Genomic DNA, 17,315 nt, shown 5'->3' on the forward strand with positions numbered 1-17,315 from the left:
ATACGTCCTGGTCGGTAGCGTGGTTAATACTTAATTAAATCAAGACAGAGAGCGGTAGCAGGCGGCACTGTTGACGTCTAATAAAAATGAAAGACAATTACTAACAGTTTGATTCTGTTTACATAATTAGGTGTTCTGAGTTAGTATTATCAATCAGAAGTATATGATAATTGCAATTGGCTATTTGTGTTATTTTTTTAAACCAAATTGAGTGGATGTGTTAGTTTTAGTCAAAAGAAAACTTTGCAAGCAAACTAAAATATTTTATCTCGTAGCAAATTTTATTATTAAAGATTCACTAATAAATATGAACACACAAAAAATCTCAATATTATAACAGATGAAATATTTATAAACTTTAAGTTTCTATAAAAGTGGAACAATGAAAACAAATATAGGATTGTGCTTTTATAACAAAATCTTCTGACTAGTTCTAAATGGAATTTCAGTTGAGAAAATGTCATTTCAAGCTATTTAATGAATATTCATGATGGCTGTATAAAATTCAGATTCACGATTTGGAAGTGCATAACCATATCGTAAATCAATTGCCTTATGGACATCATAATCCATGACATGTTCATAATAGTAACCGATAGTCCATTTCAGAAAAATCAATGATGTTACACTTCACATAAGAACAACAAAATCTATCAGCTGCTGCTTTCAATTATAGGAGCTAGAAAAAAAACTGTTATTCGAAAAAAAAAAAGCTCCTTTCTCCTCTTTTCAAGATATATATAAATACATTAGTACTAAATTATTACTGTACATTGAAGATCCTAAATTATGAGTGAAAGTTATCAATAACAAGTACTTATTTAGATAATATCAAATTTTAATGTTCTAATTCAGGGGTCGGCAACCGGTGGCCCATAAAAGGTTAACCATACTTACATGCCACGTGGCTGTATGCCGAATCATTTAAATAATACATTTTATAATATGAATAAAAACTTAAAAATAATTTTATACCCATACTTCGTGATATCGCCATGCAAATTGGCGTGAGTCAACCGTGTGTGTGTGTGTGTCATCGTGTGTGAGGATAACCAGGCGACTTCATCTGACGAAAACCGAGATTTTGGCACACTTTTTCAGTCGCATTCCCTGGTCCATATTTTAATATAATTCAATAACATCAATTATTATTTTCAGAGGATATATATTTCTTAAAAATAATTTCAAAAATGTGTTCAAGAAAACGAAATTGCAGATGAAGAAAGAAAGTTTAGTGATGAATGGAACAGCAAGCACTTCTTTGTTGAAAATGAGGATAATCTCCTTTGTCATAAAAGTGTTGCTGTTATAAAAGAATAATATCAGATGTCATTATGAGAATATTGTACTTTATCTCGTAATCTCAAACTTTAAATATTTCTGTGTTTTTTAAGATTGATATAATAAAATTGATAACTTATTGCAGCCTGATTATTAAAAATAAATGTTGAATGTGGCCCGCGAGTCTGAAAAGGTTGCCGACCCCTGTTCTAATTGATTAGAACAGATATTGGAACACACAACACACAATTAAGAAATCGAGCTAAGTAGTTCAAAGTTGTCTAAATGAATATTAGTTTACATTTATGAAAAAAAAAAGTTTGAAAAACTAAGAAAGCCTTTTGTGGCAAATTTGTTCCATGAATCAACAGTAAACAGGAAAACTTATGCAACAGCTTTTGTAACTATGATTGGACCAGATAAAATCAGTTTTTTTCCCGTTTTAGGCATATATTAGAATTTCTCCTAGTCATATTACTTAATTTTATGTGTGTGTGTATCCTAAATAATATTCTTAGAAACTGATTTTGCATACTAGAATTTTTAAAATGAAAGATTATGTGTGAAGTACCTGCAGAGCATGAATTCACACAGTATGTTCTTGTATGTGACAATTTTTAATTTCCAAGAAAATAAGACAAGTTTTTATATAAAATACATATTTTTAATATATACAAGTGATAAAACCATATTCTTAGTAGAAATTCATAATGGTTTTGCAACTACAAAACAAACCTCTGTACAAGAATAAAGTGCATATATATTATATTATGAATTAAATAAATAATTTAGAAGTATATCGCCAGCTTTAAACTAGAAACAGAAAATAAACGAGGCATTCAAATAAAAAGTAACAAACCTTTAATTTACAATAGACGATGAAATGAAATGCATTAACAGTACATTTTTTGTTCGTTATTCTACTCTTTGGTTGCATATAAGAGATGGCTGGATAGTTGCAGTCAACCACTCTCTCAGAGGAAAATGCTGCATGTCTTGAGCATTATGCAAACCTAACATATCCGCAAATAAATGCTTAACATTCAACTCTCAGCCAAACTGATTTTGAAAATATATCAACAGATTCAACTAGGTCTGATATTTACTTAAATGTGAACAGCAATTTAGTGTTCCACTTGCTATTTTTAATTACTTTATTAATTTTGAATGACTACCAGTTTGATGTCAAAAGAATCTTATGTGCTTGAAATCAGAATTATCCTGATTTCAAGCAAATCTTGGATGAATAAAAGCATCATTACACCTGCACAAATATTTACAATTATCATAATATATACAAACCTGAAATGCAAGTAAGAATGCTCAAGAGTGTTTACTTTGAAAGATTTTCAAAAAAAAAAAAAAAAAAAAAAATCTTTCATGACTAGCACCATACTAATGCATAGCAGTGCATTCAAGGATATTAAATGGTCCTAAAGAATTTCATAAGGAAAAATTATTTAACTTTATATAACAGATACACCTAGTGCTCGCCGTGTATGTTCATATACAACATAGCTGATACTAACTGCAGGTGCCACTTTCATGAAATTGGGAGTAATACCACGATACAATCCAGAAAATCCTTCATGCCTTAGTATTGTCCGAAAAAGCCCTATCATATTAACTTCAGATGCACTGACACTATTGGAACATGCTGCTGGAAAGATAGAAAAAGAAAACTTAAAATTTGAATTAGTTAATATAATTCACTAAACATATTTGTGAATGGCATCATTAATTATCAGAATAAAGCCTGAAAGTTAGTCAGAAATAATCTTAAACAGCAGAAAAAAAATACTCCAATTTCTAATTTTCCAGAATGAATTAGGTATTCCACTTAAGAGCATAAAAACTTCAGGAAAATTTCATTACTTAGCCAAGTCTATTAATGCCATCAAATTTTACCAGTTTCTTATGAAGTTTTTCAGTTTTAAAATGCCTTTTCTTTCAGTATCATTAAATTCCTGATATGTACAGATTACTTACAGGACACTTATTATACATGACTAATAATAATGCAAACTTGATAATTGCAGCCAAATTTTTTTGACTGACCCACAATAAGAAATACAGTGGTACCTTGGGTTGAGAGTAACTTGGTCTGCGAGTGTTTTGCAAGACTAGCAAAAATTTTTAATAAATTTTAACTTGATAAACGAGCAAGGTCTTGTAATACGAGTATTACCTATACGCTTTGTCTGCCAAGTGTCACGTGATCACAAGCCACCTCTGGATTGTGGGTAATCGTCTCGCATGCTCGGTCTCAGTCAGCATACCTCATTCATGCTAGCATTGTGACCATGTGTGTGTGTACATAAAGCATTTTTATTTTGTGTCCAAATGTAGTGACTGTTCTTTATTAACTGTACTACAACAATGGCTCCAATGAAGAAAAGGAAGGCGGTAAGAAGAAGGAGATGATTACAGTGGAAATTAAGAAGGAAATTATCGGGAAGCACGAACAAGGTATGCAAGCGGCCGCCATCGCAAGATTTTATAAGAAGTCTACATCAACGATTTGCACAGTATTAAAGAAGAAAGAACAAAGGGGGCTAGATGTAGCAAAAGGAGTCACGAGAGTATCAAAGCAATGGCCACGTATTCTGGAAGATCTAGAAAAGTTGCTTTTGGAGTGATAAACGAGAAGCAACTAGCAGGTGATACTGTGACCGAGAACTTGATCTGTGAGCAAGCAAAGGCCTCGTACGCCAACCTCGTAAGTAAACTGCCAGGTACGTCTACAGAAAACGAAGAAGGCTTCAAGGCGAGCAGGGGATGGTTTGATAACTTTAAGAGGAGAAGTGGCATCCATAGTGTTGTGAGGCACAGAGAGGCTGCGAGTTCTGACGCAAAGGCAGCTGAGGCATTCGTTGCCGAGTGTTACCTGCCGCAGCAAGTTTTTAATTGCGATGAGACGGGGCTTTTTTGGAAAAAGATGCCAAAGAGGACACACATTACAGCAGAAGAGAATGCAATGCTCAGTCACAAGCCCATGAAAGACCGTCTCACCCTCTTGCTGTGTGCTAATGCAAGCGGTGATTTCAAAGTGAAGACCCTGCTCGTGTATCATTCTGAGAATCCACGAACCTTCAAGAAATGCAAGATGCAGAAGAGCCAGTTAAACGTTATGTGGAGGTCCAACAGCAAGGCTTGGGTAACTCTTATCTTGTTTGTTGAGTGGTTAACGAGGTCTTTGGTCCTGCAGTGAAGAAATACCGTTTAGAAGAAAAAAATTGCCACTCAAAGTCTTGCTGGTTATGGATAATGCTCCTGCTCATCCTCCAGGCCTTGAGGACGACTTACTAGAAGAATTAGAGTTCATTAAGGTCAAGTTCCTTCCTCCCAACACTATTCCATTACACCACCCAATGGATCAGCAGGTCATTTCGAGCTTTAAAAAGCTTTACACCAAGGCACTATTTCAGTGATGCTTCGAGGTGACCAAAGGAACTAACCTTACCCTCCGAGAGTTTTGGAAAAATCATTTCCACGTCGTAAACTGCATCAAGATCATCGATAAAGCCCGGGATGGGGTCACCAAGAGAACCCTTAATTCTGCTTGGAGAAAACTGTGGTCTGATTGAGTCGAGGGGTTTGCTCATGAACAGGAGCTGCCAGTTGTCGATGAAATTGTATCCTTGGGGAAGACCATGGGACTGGAGGTGAACGAGGACAACATTCAAGAGCTCGTGGAGGAACGTGGCCAGGAGTTTACCACGACGAACTGATGGCTCTGCATCATGAGCAAGAGGTCAAGTTGCTCACGATGCAGAGCAAGAGGGTATGGAGGAGATCTCGTCTGAGGAGGAGGAGAAAAAGACGGAGACATCCCTCTCTTCAAATGATATTAGGGAGGTGTGTAAAATGTGGGAAACAGTGCAAAATTTTGTAGATAAGCACCGCCTGAGTAAGGCTGTGGTAGTGCGAGCATTGAATCTGTTTAATAAGAATACAATGTCATATTTCTGTGAAATCCTCAAAAGGAGGCAAAAGCAAGTATCACTGGATAAGTTCCTTGTTAAAGTCGCACAAAAAGAAAAAGAGTCAGTGATTTCTCAGAGTCAGAGAAAGTAGCAGTGATTTCGTTAGTGACAATGAAAGTCGTCCTACCCAATACAATTACTGTAATATGTAATTGTAATGTAATTAATAAATTAGATTACTTTATGTATATCACATTTAAATAATAAAAATATAAAAACGTATTTTGTATTAATCATTTTTATATGAATATTTTTGAGTTTTGGAATGAATCATCTGAGTTTCCATTATTTCTTATGGGGAAATTCGCTTTGATATAAGAGTGCTTTTGATTACAAGCCCTTTTTCCGGAACGAATTATGCTCGCAAATCAAGGTACCATTGTACATTTTACTTTGTGACCTAGTACACATGTGCAGACATTAGCAAATTCAAATGGATGCTACCCTTACAAAACATTTTTGTAAGGGTAGCATCCATTTGTATTTTATAGTTAGATTTGAATACGTGCACAAAATCAAATGAAAGTGTTTTAAAGCTTTTTAAAATTGCTGCAGGCACCAGAAATGAATGAGGAGACTGTCTTGTCCAGTTCTGTCAGGAAGAAGATCTAACAATTGCAAACTCCTGGTTTAAACTTCCACCCAGAAGACTGGAAATTGCCTCAAGATAGCTGTCATGACATTGTCAGAAATCAAATCAACTACATACTGATAAATAAAAGATTCCACAGTAGTATAAAGAGTGCAAAAGACTTATCCTGGAGAAGATCTCATCAGACCACAAATCCATAGTTGCAGAAATATGTTTTAGATTAAAATGAGCCAAAAAATCACAAAAGGGAAAAAATTGCAGAAAAATGTAGAAAAACTACACAGTTCTAAATTACTACAGTGGACAGACAAATATTTTAAAAAAGACAACTGGCAAACAATTAACAAAAATGAAAAGGAAATAACTAAAGAAGAATTAGAAATCAGCCTGAAAGAAACAAGAAACGGAAAATCACCTGGAGAAGATAAGCTAGGTTCAGAACTATATAAATACGCAGGAACAAGATTCAAAGAAAGACTCTTATTATTTTTAAATAAAATTCTCAAATGGCACCCCCCCCCCAATAGAATGGAAAAAAGCAAATTGTGATTCCTATCTTTAAATTAGGTAATAGAGATGACCCTAAAAACTATAGTGGTATCAGCATACTAAATTCCAGTTACAAAATATATAGCAGAATCTTAAATATCAAACTAATGAAATATTCCGAAAACTTTATTTTAGAAGTACAGAATGGATTTAAAAAAGGGTGATCATGTATAGACCCGGCCTTCTGCCTAAAATTAATACTAGAGAAAAGAAGAAAATACAATTTAGAAACACATATTGCATTTATTGACTTTGAAAAAGCATTTGACAAAGTTAAAAGAAACATATTATTTAACATATTAAAAGAAAGACAAATACCAAATAATATCCTATAACACGTATATATGAAAATAATCAAATACAAATAAGATTAAATCACGAGCTATCATATACGAGAGAGAGATAAACCAAGGGGTCTGACAGGGATGTCCCCTCTCAGCAACGCTTTTAATTTAAATTAAGGGGATATTAAATCCCACATTGTTTTAAAACCGAATAAGAAACTCAAAGATTGGAATCGGAGAGTTTCTTGCCGAATATAGTAAACTATAAAGTATTGGTGAGCACTAGCATGAGCTAATGCAAGTGACCCTAGTACGTAGTACAATACCGGACAACTCGTAGCAAAGGTGGTGAAGTTCTGATCGCTATTCTTAGGTAATTCCCATAATGTAAAAACACATTTCCTAGGAAATGTATGCTGTTATTACATTATGGTGGAAGGTCACTACCCAGACCGGTTTCAGCCTTTTTTGAGGCTTCATCAGTGAGTAGCTAGACCAATTAATACCAAAGTGTATAGCGAAAATTAAAAAAAAAATGCTTTTTAATATTTACTTAAATGAAATAATAATAAAATGGAATAAAAATTTACATCAAGGAATTAAACTTTCTCCTACAGTAAACTTAAACACTCTCCTCTTTGCCGACGACCAAATAATAATTACAAATTCTGAAGATAACTTACAGAAAGCTATTTTAGATCTAAATGAGATATCCAAAGATTATAGTATTATAATATCAACAGAAAAATCAAAAACTATGGCCTTTATAAGGACAAGATCCAGCAAGAACTAAAATAGTAATAGATAAGATCTTAGAACAGGTGAATTCATTTAACTACCTAGGATGTATGATCACATATGAAAATGAAAAAGATATAAACATAAAAATTGCAAAATATTTAAAAATAACAGGTGTAATTAACTCTATATTTAAACCAAACCTAGTTCAAAAACAAACCAGACTAAAAGTATACAATACATTAGCCCTACCAGTCTTGATGTATGGAAGCGAAATCTGGACAATAAAACAAAAAGACAAACGAAGATTAGCAACAGCAGAAATGAATTTTATGAGAAAAACTGCAAAGTATACCCTATTTGATCACAAAAGAAATTATGAAAGAATTAAACCAAGAACCAGTAATTGAAAAAATTAAAAAATATAAACATAAATGGATGGAACACGTTCAAAGAATGAAAACAGAAAAATTACCAAAACAATCCTTAAAGTACAAGCCTTAGGAAAAAGAAAACCAGGACGTCCTTTTAAGGCCGGAACAGGCCATGCTAGGCCTAAACCCTTGATACGCATGATGATGATGATGTAGAAAAACTAAAAGCCCCAAAGATAAACAAAAGAGCCAAGACAACTTAACCTGCAATTACAACAGATTAACATGGGAGAGAGTGAAAGAATAGAATCTCTTTGGAACAGCTTAATGCCATTGTAACAACAGGTATTGAAGTAGGTTATGTGAATAATGTAAAACAGGAATGGATGACAAATGAGATTCTCTCTTATTGATACACGAAGAATGTACAAAAACAAAGACCTAGCCAAATATACAGAAACACATATCAAGAAGAAAATAAAAGCAAAGGAAAATTGGATGAAAAATTTATCTACTGAGATTGAACTGCTTCAGAAGAAACATGACTATTTCAATCTGTATAAGAAAATCAACGAAATTTCCACAAAATTCAGAAAAGAGCAAGTAGTGTCACTAAGAGACAAAAGTGGAAAAATAGTTCTAGAAGAAGAGAATAAAGCACGGATTTGGGTAAAATATATAACAGAACTCTCTAATAAAGCCTATAAATATAAAAGATAACATTCACAGACCAGCAATTCTGAAATGTAAAATAGAGAATACTATAAGATCATGTAAACAAGGAAAAGCCAGTGGACCAGATGATGTGCAAGCAGAATTTTTAAAATTAATAGAACCAAATAACATCATACTTTTTGAAAAACTGTTCAATAAAATATGGAAATTCCCACCAGATTGGCTGAAATCTACATTTATCACTATCTCAAAGAAACCTAAAGTGAAATCTTGTAGTGACTTCTGACTTATTAGTCTAATGAGACAAGCATTAAAAGTATTTTTGAAAGTAATCCAGAATTGCATCTATAGAAAAAGTGAAGAAACTCTGGGTGAAACGCAGTTTGGCTTTAATGGTTTTTGTACTAGAGAGGCTCTTTTCTGTGCCCAAATATTGATACAAAAATGAAAAACATAGAAAAACAGAAAACTGTCTTTATATGTTACACAGATTTTGAAAAAGTTTTCAACAAGGTCAGACACACTAATTTAATAGAAATCCTTCAACAAACAGGGCTAGAAGAAAAAGACATAAGGCTAATAAATCTGTATTGGAATCAATCAACTACCATTCAATTAGACGGTATTACCAGCTGTGATATTAACATTAAAAGGAGTGAGACAAGGATGTGTGCTCTCACCACTCTTTGTTAAACATGTACTCAGAGGTAAATAAGGTATCGGAAGAATGTTTAGAGGGAATCACAATAAATGGAAAGATTGTTAACAACATACGATATGCAGATGACACCGTGCCAATTACATCATGGATCTCCAAAAACTCATTGACAGACACATAGAAAGCCAAAGAATGAGAATAAATATAAACATCAACAAGACGAAATACATCGTCATCAGCAAACATCCAACCTCATCAATGAAAATGACACTCAATGGAAAAATTATCAACCAAGTGTCAAGGTATAAACATCTTGGTTGCTTGCTTACTATTATAATAACGGAATTAACTCACTTTAAATATTCTTTATTAGTAGAATTTTCGCCTGAGTAACACAGACATCATCAGTACAAGTACCTAATTAAACAATATCTGATATATTCACAAAGCACCACCTAAGCAGCTAAAGCTAAATTTCCTAAATTTATTTCCGAAAAAAATAAAATAAAATAAAATAAATAAAAATTTCATATATATGTGTATACAATTACAAAAGTTAGGAAAGATTTGCTGATTTATAGAGTACTATCTCCCACAAGGAGGAAAGACGTAGACCATCTGATCTCGTCAGGTTAGGGGAGTGAAGTAACGTTTCACATGCTTCTTTGTCAAGTCATTCCATGAGGAACTGACTCTCTTGTTTCCACTGAGCTCTATGTCTAGTGTTGATGGCATGCTCTGCAAGTCCATACTGTTCAGGTTCAAGATACTGAATATATGATGTGTTCTTCTAACTGGATTAGAGCAGATCTTTGTTTGTCTGAAATATGATAATCCACAAGAGCATGGAATCTGGTACACACCTGGATAGCTGATAAATTGGAGCTTGTCCTTTGGATACGTGAGGAATGTAAAGATTTTTCTGACAGGTCAAAAGGCCACACAAATATTTAGTGGTTTTAACACTTTAGTTATGTGTTTGCTAATGCCTTGCACATAGGGGATAGGTATACGCGTCGTTTCTTCTGTATTTGAAGAGGATGCTGAAGCACGTCTACTTAAAGCTCTTTTTATGAAGGAATTCTTATAACCATTGGATATGAAGGAGGAATTAACATATTGTAACTCATTTTGTAATAGTTCTGAAGAAGTAATGTACTGGCCCGTATGTCTCCTTCCTATAGACTGTGAATTGCAGGTTACCATCTGGTTGGTGAAGAATTCAGAGGTCTAAAAAGGCTAACTGCTTATTTACTTCTACTTCTAGGGTGAACCGGATCCTTGGATGAAGTGCATTTATTTTTTAGGGGAAATTGTTGTAATTCTTCCGAAGTGCCCTTCCATATGGCAAAAATGTTATCCACATATCTGAACCAAAGGTTAGGTCTGGGTGAAATGTTGTCAAAGATACATTGTTCAAAGTGCTCCATAAAGCAGTTGTCAATAGCAGGAGCTATTGGATTACCCATTGCCGTTACTTCGAACAATAACTGATATATTCACACAGTGCCCCCTAAGTAGCTAAGGTTAAATTTCCTAAATTTATTTCAAAAATTCTCTCTCTTTTTTTTTTTTTTTTGAAATAAATTTAACCTTAGCTACTTAGGGGGTGCTTTGTGAATATATCAGTTATTCAGTTATTGTTTAATTAGCCTTTGTACTTGTACTGATGATGCCTGTGATACTCAGGTGAAAATTCTACTAATAAAGAATATTTTACGTGAGTTAATTCCATTATTATAATAGTAAGTAATATGTCTGCTCACGATATTTCCTTACTGAAAATTATCTTGGTTGCTGGCTTAATGAAAGGTGGGAATCCTAAAATAGATATAAAGACAAGGATTGATGAATTGAGATCTAAACATAGAAGTCAGATGCAGAATGCTGAAATGTTATGTCTGATCCATTTTGCTCTATGGAGTTGAGACATGGATATTGAAGGCAGAAACCATCAAGAAAATTGAAGCCTTTGAGATGTGGCTATATAGACGAATGCTAAAGACATCATGGATAGAAAAAAAAACCAAGGAAGATGTCTTAAAATCCATTGGCAAAGCCAAAGATCTCATACAATCAAGAAATGAAAAACACCATATCTTGGCCACATCATGAGAAATAGCTTCTACAAACCATTTTGGGTGGAAGAATTAATGGCAAAGGAGCTAGAGGAAGAAAAAGAATATCTTGGTTTGACAACATCAAGACGTGGACAGAAAGAGCAGCATACAACCTCAGATCAATGCAAAAACATAGTTTGTTTGCCAAGATGGTCACTGACCTTCAATAGAAGATGGCACCCTAAGAAGAAGAGTACTGTCACAGCAAGAGTTTTCGCCACCATCTCATCCGAAACTTCCTCTTCAAGTGTGGTATGTTCTATTGTTTTGATTTCCTGTATCTTCTCCCTCAAAATTAGCACATTTAGGTGTTTTATGAGTGCAGACTTTGGTTTCATGCTCTCATGAACAGGGTTTTGGAGCATTACTATTTCTGGTATTTTTAAAGCACCTCAAATGGTTTTAGTATGTATCATGCATGGCAGTTCAACTTGCTTTTTACTACTTGGTGGTTTTGGATTCCAAAGTACAGAATATTCCTTTGATACAAATTCATCAACACTATAAGAGGATTTCTATTATGACTTTCCCTCCTTGATACATCACTTCAGAGCAAATCTCTCCATCTAGGATATCAAGTCCTACTCTAATAACTTTAGTAGTTTTAAAGTGTTTTCAATTTATTGCTGAAGCAACTAAGGCTATAAGGTCAATGTATTATTATCTTAACTGAAGGTGGGCTTTATGGGATGGACTGTAATTAGCAGGGCTCCAGAAATATCACTTAAATTTATTGGTCGTAAAAAAATTTCTTGCCAATAATAAGAATTGCGGTAAAGGATGTGTGTTTACCACCTTTTCAATTTCAAGCAAGAAAAAGAACATGTTTAACATAATTTAAAACAGCCAAATTCAAATCATGTGCAATGATGTATAAGATCTGACAATATCTTTCTTTAATTTTGATACTGGTCCATTGTCTTTACCTCAGCATGTTATATGCTATTTCTGTTCCACTGACTGCTAACCAATTAGCAGTCTTCCATGATAAGAAAAACTTGTTTGTTTTACATTCGTCTATCAAACTACACTGCACAGTTTTGGGGAAGTATTATGTAAATAAATGCTCTTCCAATATTTATCTATGCATCTCATGTAATGGATGAATTTCTTCTCATTTGAAATGTTTGTATAATTATCTAGAAGACACCCTGCTGGAGTTTGATTAACTTAATTAATACTTAACTAATTTTTGTTTAATGACAGCAGTATGACAAATTCTTTGCATTTCATGTCATTTTGATTCTGTTCTATTAATGGCCAATAAAGGTTTTGAGGTCGGTAAATTGTTATTGAATTTATCTTTATAATAGATTGTATTAAAAAGGCACTTCAGGTGTTTAAACATTTTGCAATCCATTTTTCTTTGCCAAGCAGCCAGAGATGTATTTCGATGATTTCTGACAAGTCTATGTCACGGCAATTTTTATAAAAATTTAACCTCTATTGAAACCTAAATGTCTCCACTTTAAAAGTCTCAAAAATCTTTACAGTAATCTAGAATCTGTCAGCAGCCCGAAGATATTTTTTATACTTTATAGAATGCAACTTCATCTCTCTAGTACAGCCACTTGAATTGCTTGAGCCATGTGCCTTGGAAAGCAAGTCTTGATTGTTTTTATTTGGTGAGACAATAATGCTCTTTTCTCCAGTAATATTTTACGTTCTCTTATGTTTGCCTTCAGTATTGCACTTCACAAAACTAAAAGAAATGTGTAGTCCACACTAACTGTCCATAATGAAGGGTGAATTTATATTAATTATCATAAAAATAATTCAACAAAAAAAAGATCAACATTAGCAATGGAACAAGACTAAAAGACGAACTTTTCATGATGTATATGTCAATGACATGAACCGGTCTCCAATTAGTCATTGCAAAATAATTTATTTTTTAAATAACATTATTAAAAAGCTTTTTCTTCATCATGTATATTCAAGTATAATTACACTATGCCAGTTCATGTTGTGAATTGAGAAAATAAGCTTATACTCCATTACAACTGCATGCTTACTTAAATGGTTAAAGACTGTTGTGTGAATTATAGCTGAAGTGAAATAAATGAAATGTTTTTTTTTTTTAATTTAAGAGTATCTTATTTTTTTTTTTTTTATAAGAATAGTGATGCCTTGCAAGTTATGCAAAATAAAAATGTAATTTGAGAATTCTTGACGCAAAATTAATCTGGAGAGGCTGAATATTCACTTGCCCCTTATCTGTGATAACTTGCTCATAGAGAGTGGATTTCTGGAGTCCTGGTAATTAGTATCCCTCCAATAGATGTTGCACAAAATAACTGTTCAGAATGTATTTACATCCAGAAGGATATCTCTGAATGAAGTTTATTTAAAGATTCTGGTGATCCTGTCAATCCTTTTTTCAATGGGACATTCCTGCTTATCTCCTGATTATCAAGGAGGATGGTATATGTTTTTTGTTTAGTTTTTTTCTTGTATAATTTGTCATTTCATTGTTTCTAGACAGTGCCTTAGGAAGCTCTAGATAAATGGAATGAAGAATTCGTCTCCAGATGTAGCCACCCGTGACATGCAGATGGTGACTAACTAAAGCTACTCCAGAAAGCCTTCGACCTAGTTCCTGGTACATGGGAAAGAAAACTTGCTTGACACCTTTGATCCTTACAGGTGAGCCTCAACTAATCATGGATCACCTGCCTTGCTGAAACATGGGGGGGGGGGGGGGAGCAGCTCATGTATGATGTGCATGCCATGCCACCAGGATCCCCTATACTGATGTCCATAGATCACACTGCAAAACTACCATGGCAGCAAGATGTTGAATCCCACTGGTGGTGATGGTGTAGAGAATAGGAAGTAAAACAGGAGAAGAATACAGAAAGTATAGAAAAGTATCAATCAAATGATAGTTACTGAATTTCTATTGAGAATGAATTTGGAAGAAAATTTTTCTCTTGTCAAGACTCCAATATTGTCATAAACCTTATATTTCAGTATATAATGCATTCAAAAGTGCATCAATACATCCTAGATCATGGTCCATATGAAAATCCTGACATGAAACTGCTTTAAACATTTCCTCTATAACAGGGGACTACTCCTTGAAATCAGCTCTGCTCACACATTCCTGAATACAATGTTTAGTTCCTTCCTTCTTTTTAGATATGATTCTGTCATTAATGCCATCTGTTCACTATCTAATTTTTCTCAGAACTCATATCTATGGTCTAGTCTGACCATTTTATTTCAAACACAGCTCTCAAGATCCATAACAAAATTGATTTTAACACTATCCTAAGTTCAGTGTTTGACTAATTTCTCTTATTCCATACGAAAGTTTCTTCAGCTGATTCCCTGTATACCAGCTTCACTTATTCTGTTGTGTACTTACACATTTAATTTGCCATCTTCACTTTTTTTTTTAATTGCTGATTAAAATATTTCATTTTTTTTTTCAATCTTCAAATTTCAATCTTCAAATTTTCATACTAAATTTATTATAGCAATTTCATACTGATTTTCATACCAAATTTATTACAGTAAGGAAATCTTTTACCTGCAGACTTGTACTACTGGATTTATTTAGGAGTATAACATCTGCTTAAAGAGCTGAAATGAATATATCCCATTTTGATATCAGGTTTAATGTTACTTTCCTTCATGATGCAATCTATACAAATGAATAACAGTGGAGGTGATATTCTCAAACCTGATTTAACATCAAACCATCTGCTTTGTACCTCCTTCAGTTTTAACTGCTATCTTACAACTGAAATATAGATATACAGCATATAATTGTAGCATCTTGAACAGTTTTTTAATCGGCACCTTGCCACATACCTTCTAGAGATCTACAAAACTTAATATAGATCATTGTTATATTCCAGTGATTTCTCAACTATTTGTCTTAAAGTGAAAATCTGATCCAGACAACTTGCATGTTGCCTGAACTTAGCTTGTTCTTCTAAGTTTTCCTTCCACAATTTTCTGAACTTGGAGAATGATTGCTTAATCATACCTGGAAGATTCAGTAGGAACATTCTCAGGGGTGTTACTAACAACTTGCTAAAACAAAACCCACCACATTCTCTCTTTATGAGAATTACAACCTCCAGAAAGTTTAAATGAATCAATTATCAGTGAACATCCAGTTAATTTTGTCTAGGCCATTTCAATCTTCAAATTGTAGATTGAAGTGCATGCTGCTCCACAGTTTATAAGACATTATCAGTTTAAACAACCAGTTCACACAAACCAGCTCCAGCACACCACTGGATATTCCTCTAATTCTCACATTCAGTTTTATTTCCTTTTTTTGAGGATGGATACTATGAGAACTCAACTCCAATCTGGAATTTGACCTTCTGAACAGGCCTTCTGAATTATGCAGTATAGCTAATGGAGATTATACTTCAATGTTTGAAAATTTCTGGTCAAATATCTACTTCAGATACCTTTCCACATTTCAGGGTTTTGATGCTTTTCTACCTCAAGTATTGACACGTACTCCTGACTGAATTTCTCCTGAATATTTTCAACCACTGTTTTGTTTGGTTCATTTAACAATGTTTCAAATGATTAATCTATATAAAAATTTTCAGTTTCATGTCACCTTTATCTTCCTTTTACAGCTCTTGCCTCCAATTCTAAGCATGTTTTCAATATCCTCAAGAAAGAGGATGAAGCAAAAGAGCCAACACTATTACACGGAAGTCTTCACCGCAAACATTCTCCACGTGAAGATGTTCTACAACCTGATACAAGGCTCCTAAGTCTTGTCTGAAACTTAAGTGCTTGACCAGACTTCTCAAGATGAATTCACAGCCCAGCTTGTAGCTAAAGAGAAAAATTACTTATATCTGATCCACCCTCCACATGTTTTGCTTTTTTCAAATTTACTTTGGATAAACAAGAACTGCTAGCATTTCATTCCAAGAACACACAAACCATGTTTGGTTATAGTTGGATGCAGTCAATTGAGATGACAGAGCATGCCAGGTAATTGCATGCATTCATATGGCCTGTTTATGGGATTTAAAAAAAAAAAAAAAAACTTGTTTTCAGGAGGTAAAACCACCTTTCTGTCAGACTAGCTAACTCAAAAGCATAGCCAATATTTCTATTAATATATATCAGATTTCCTAATTTTGAAAATATCTTACCCTGAGCTTGTAACCTTGTACGCACAAGTGCCAAAGGATAACTAGCTATTTGCCCACAAGAACTGCTCACTGTACCACAACCAAGAAGTACTAAAACTCCAGGATCAGATTCAACTGGATGCCTTCTGATATATGTTTTCTTTAAGGTCTACAAATAAAATGAATGGGTGATGAGTATGTATAAAATTTTTAGAGTTGTTTTTATGATTAATATTAATTTTCATGGGAACGTATTTTTTATTCTGAAAGAATAAGTGATAGGCATATAAAATTAGTCGCAACGTAGTTATTGAACAATTTATACTTTAAAATATTAAAATATAGAAAAGTACCTCATATATAGCAAGATCTATTCCAGCATATGGAATTATACCTAGAAGATTAGGTATGTAGCCACGGTAAAAGCTTCTAATCCCTTCGTGCCTATATATTTTACATGCTGCATCCCAAATACCAGAATACTGGCCAGTTTTCCTCAATGCTAGGCGTGTTTTTAAAACCTATAACAAAATGTAACCTATTATTACTGTCCTCCAACATGGCCTGAAACACAGATGATCCTGGGGGAAAAAAGCAATATTAATAACAGGTGTAGCCAGAGTAAGAGCTATAGCAATTCTACTCAGTATTCTCAATACAATTCTTTTATGGAGACAAAATCTTGTGCTACTCCTCCAAAAGCAGTAGCCAGTTCATTAACAAAACACTGATCTGGATGAACATAGTCTGGCTCAGGTCCATCTGAAAAAATGTTAGATTTGTATCAATTTATATATATATATATATAGATAGACAGACGATCACTGAAGCACATGGCAGATTATTGTCTACTGATACAGGTAAGATACTTCTGCAAGGTCCATCAATGCAGGTGAAACAATAGTCTAGCATATGATATGTTTTGGTATTCAAGAATT

At 33.8% G+C, this 17,315-nt stretch overlaps 1 protein-coding gene across 3 annotated transcripts in view; it reads right to left on the reverse strand.

The window, feature by feature from the left end:
• Positions 1 to 324: 324 nt before the first annotated feature.
• The window catches only part of LOC150104087 (mitochondrial adenyl nucleotide antiporter SCaMC-like), a 73,604-nt gene continuing 56,613 nt past the window's right edge, over positions 325 to 17,315 (reverse strand). The window contains exons 8-10 of one of the 3 annotated variants that reach the window (XM_090396749.1): positions 16,731 to 16,898; positions 16,399 to 16,546; positions 325 to 2,938 (exon numbers count right to left, since the gene is read on the reverse strand). In XM_090396749.1, the coding sequence (XP_090252875.1) occupies positions 2,748 to 2,938; positions 16,399 to 16,546; positions 16,731 to 16,898 (507 nt within the window). In that variant the 3' untranslated portion in view covers positions 325 to 2,747. Of the gene's footprint in view, positions 2,942 to 16,398; positions 16,547 to 16,730; positions 16,899 to 17,315 lie in introns of all 3 variants that reach the window. The other 2 variants (XM_090396748.1, XM_090396750.1) reach the window with 2 other exon arrangements.

The sequence above is a fragment of the Typopeltis vanoorti genome, chromosome 8 (genome assembly GCF_054136105.1).
Source record: "Typopeltis vanoorti isolate ZY-2024b chromosome 8, IOZ_Tvanoo_1.0, whole genome shotgun sequence".
Classification (NCBI taxonomy): Eukaryota; Metazoa; Arthropoda; class Arachnida; order Uropygi; family Thelyphonidae; genus Typopeltis; species Typopeltis vanoorti.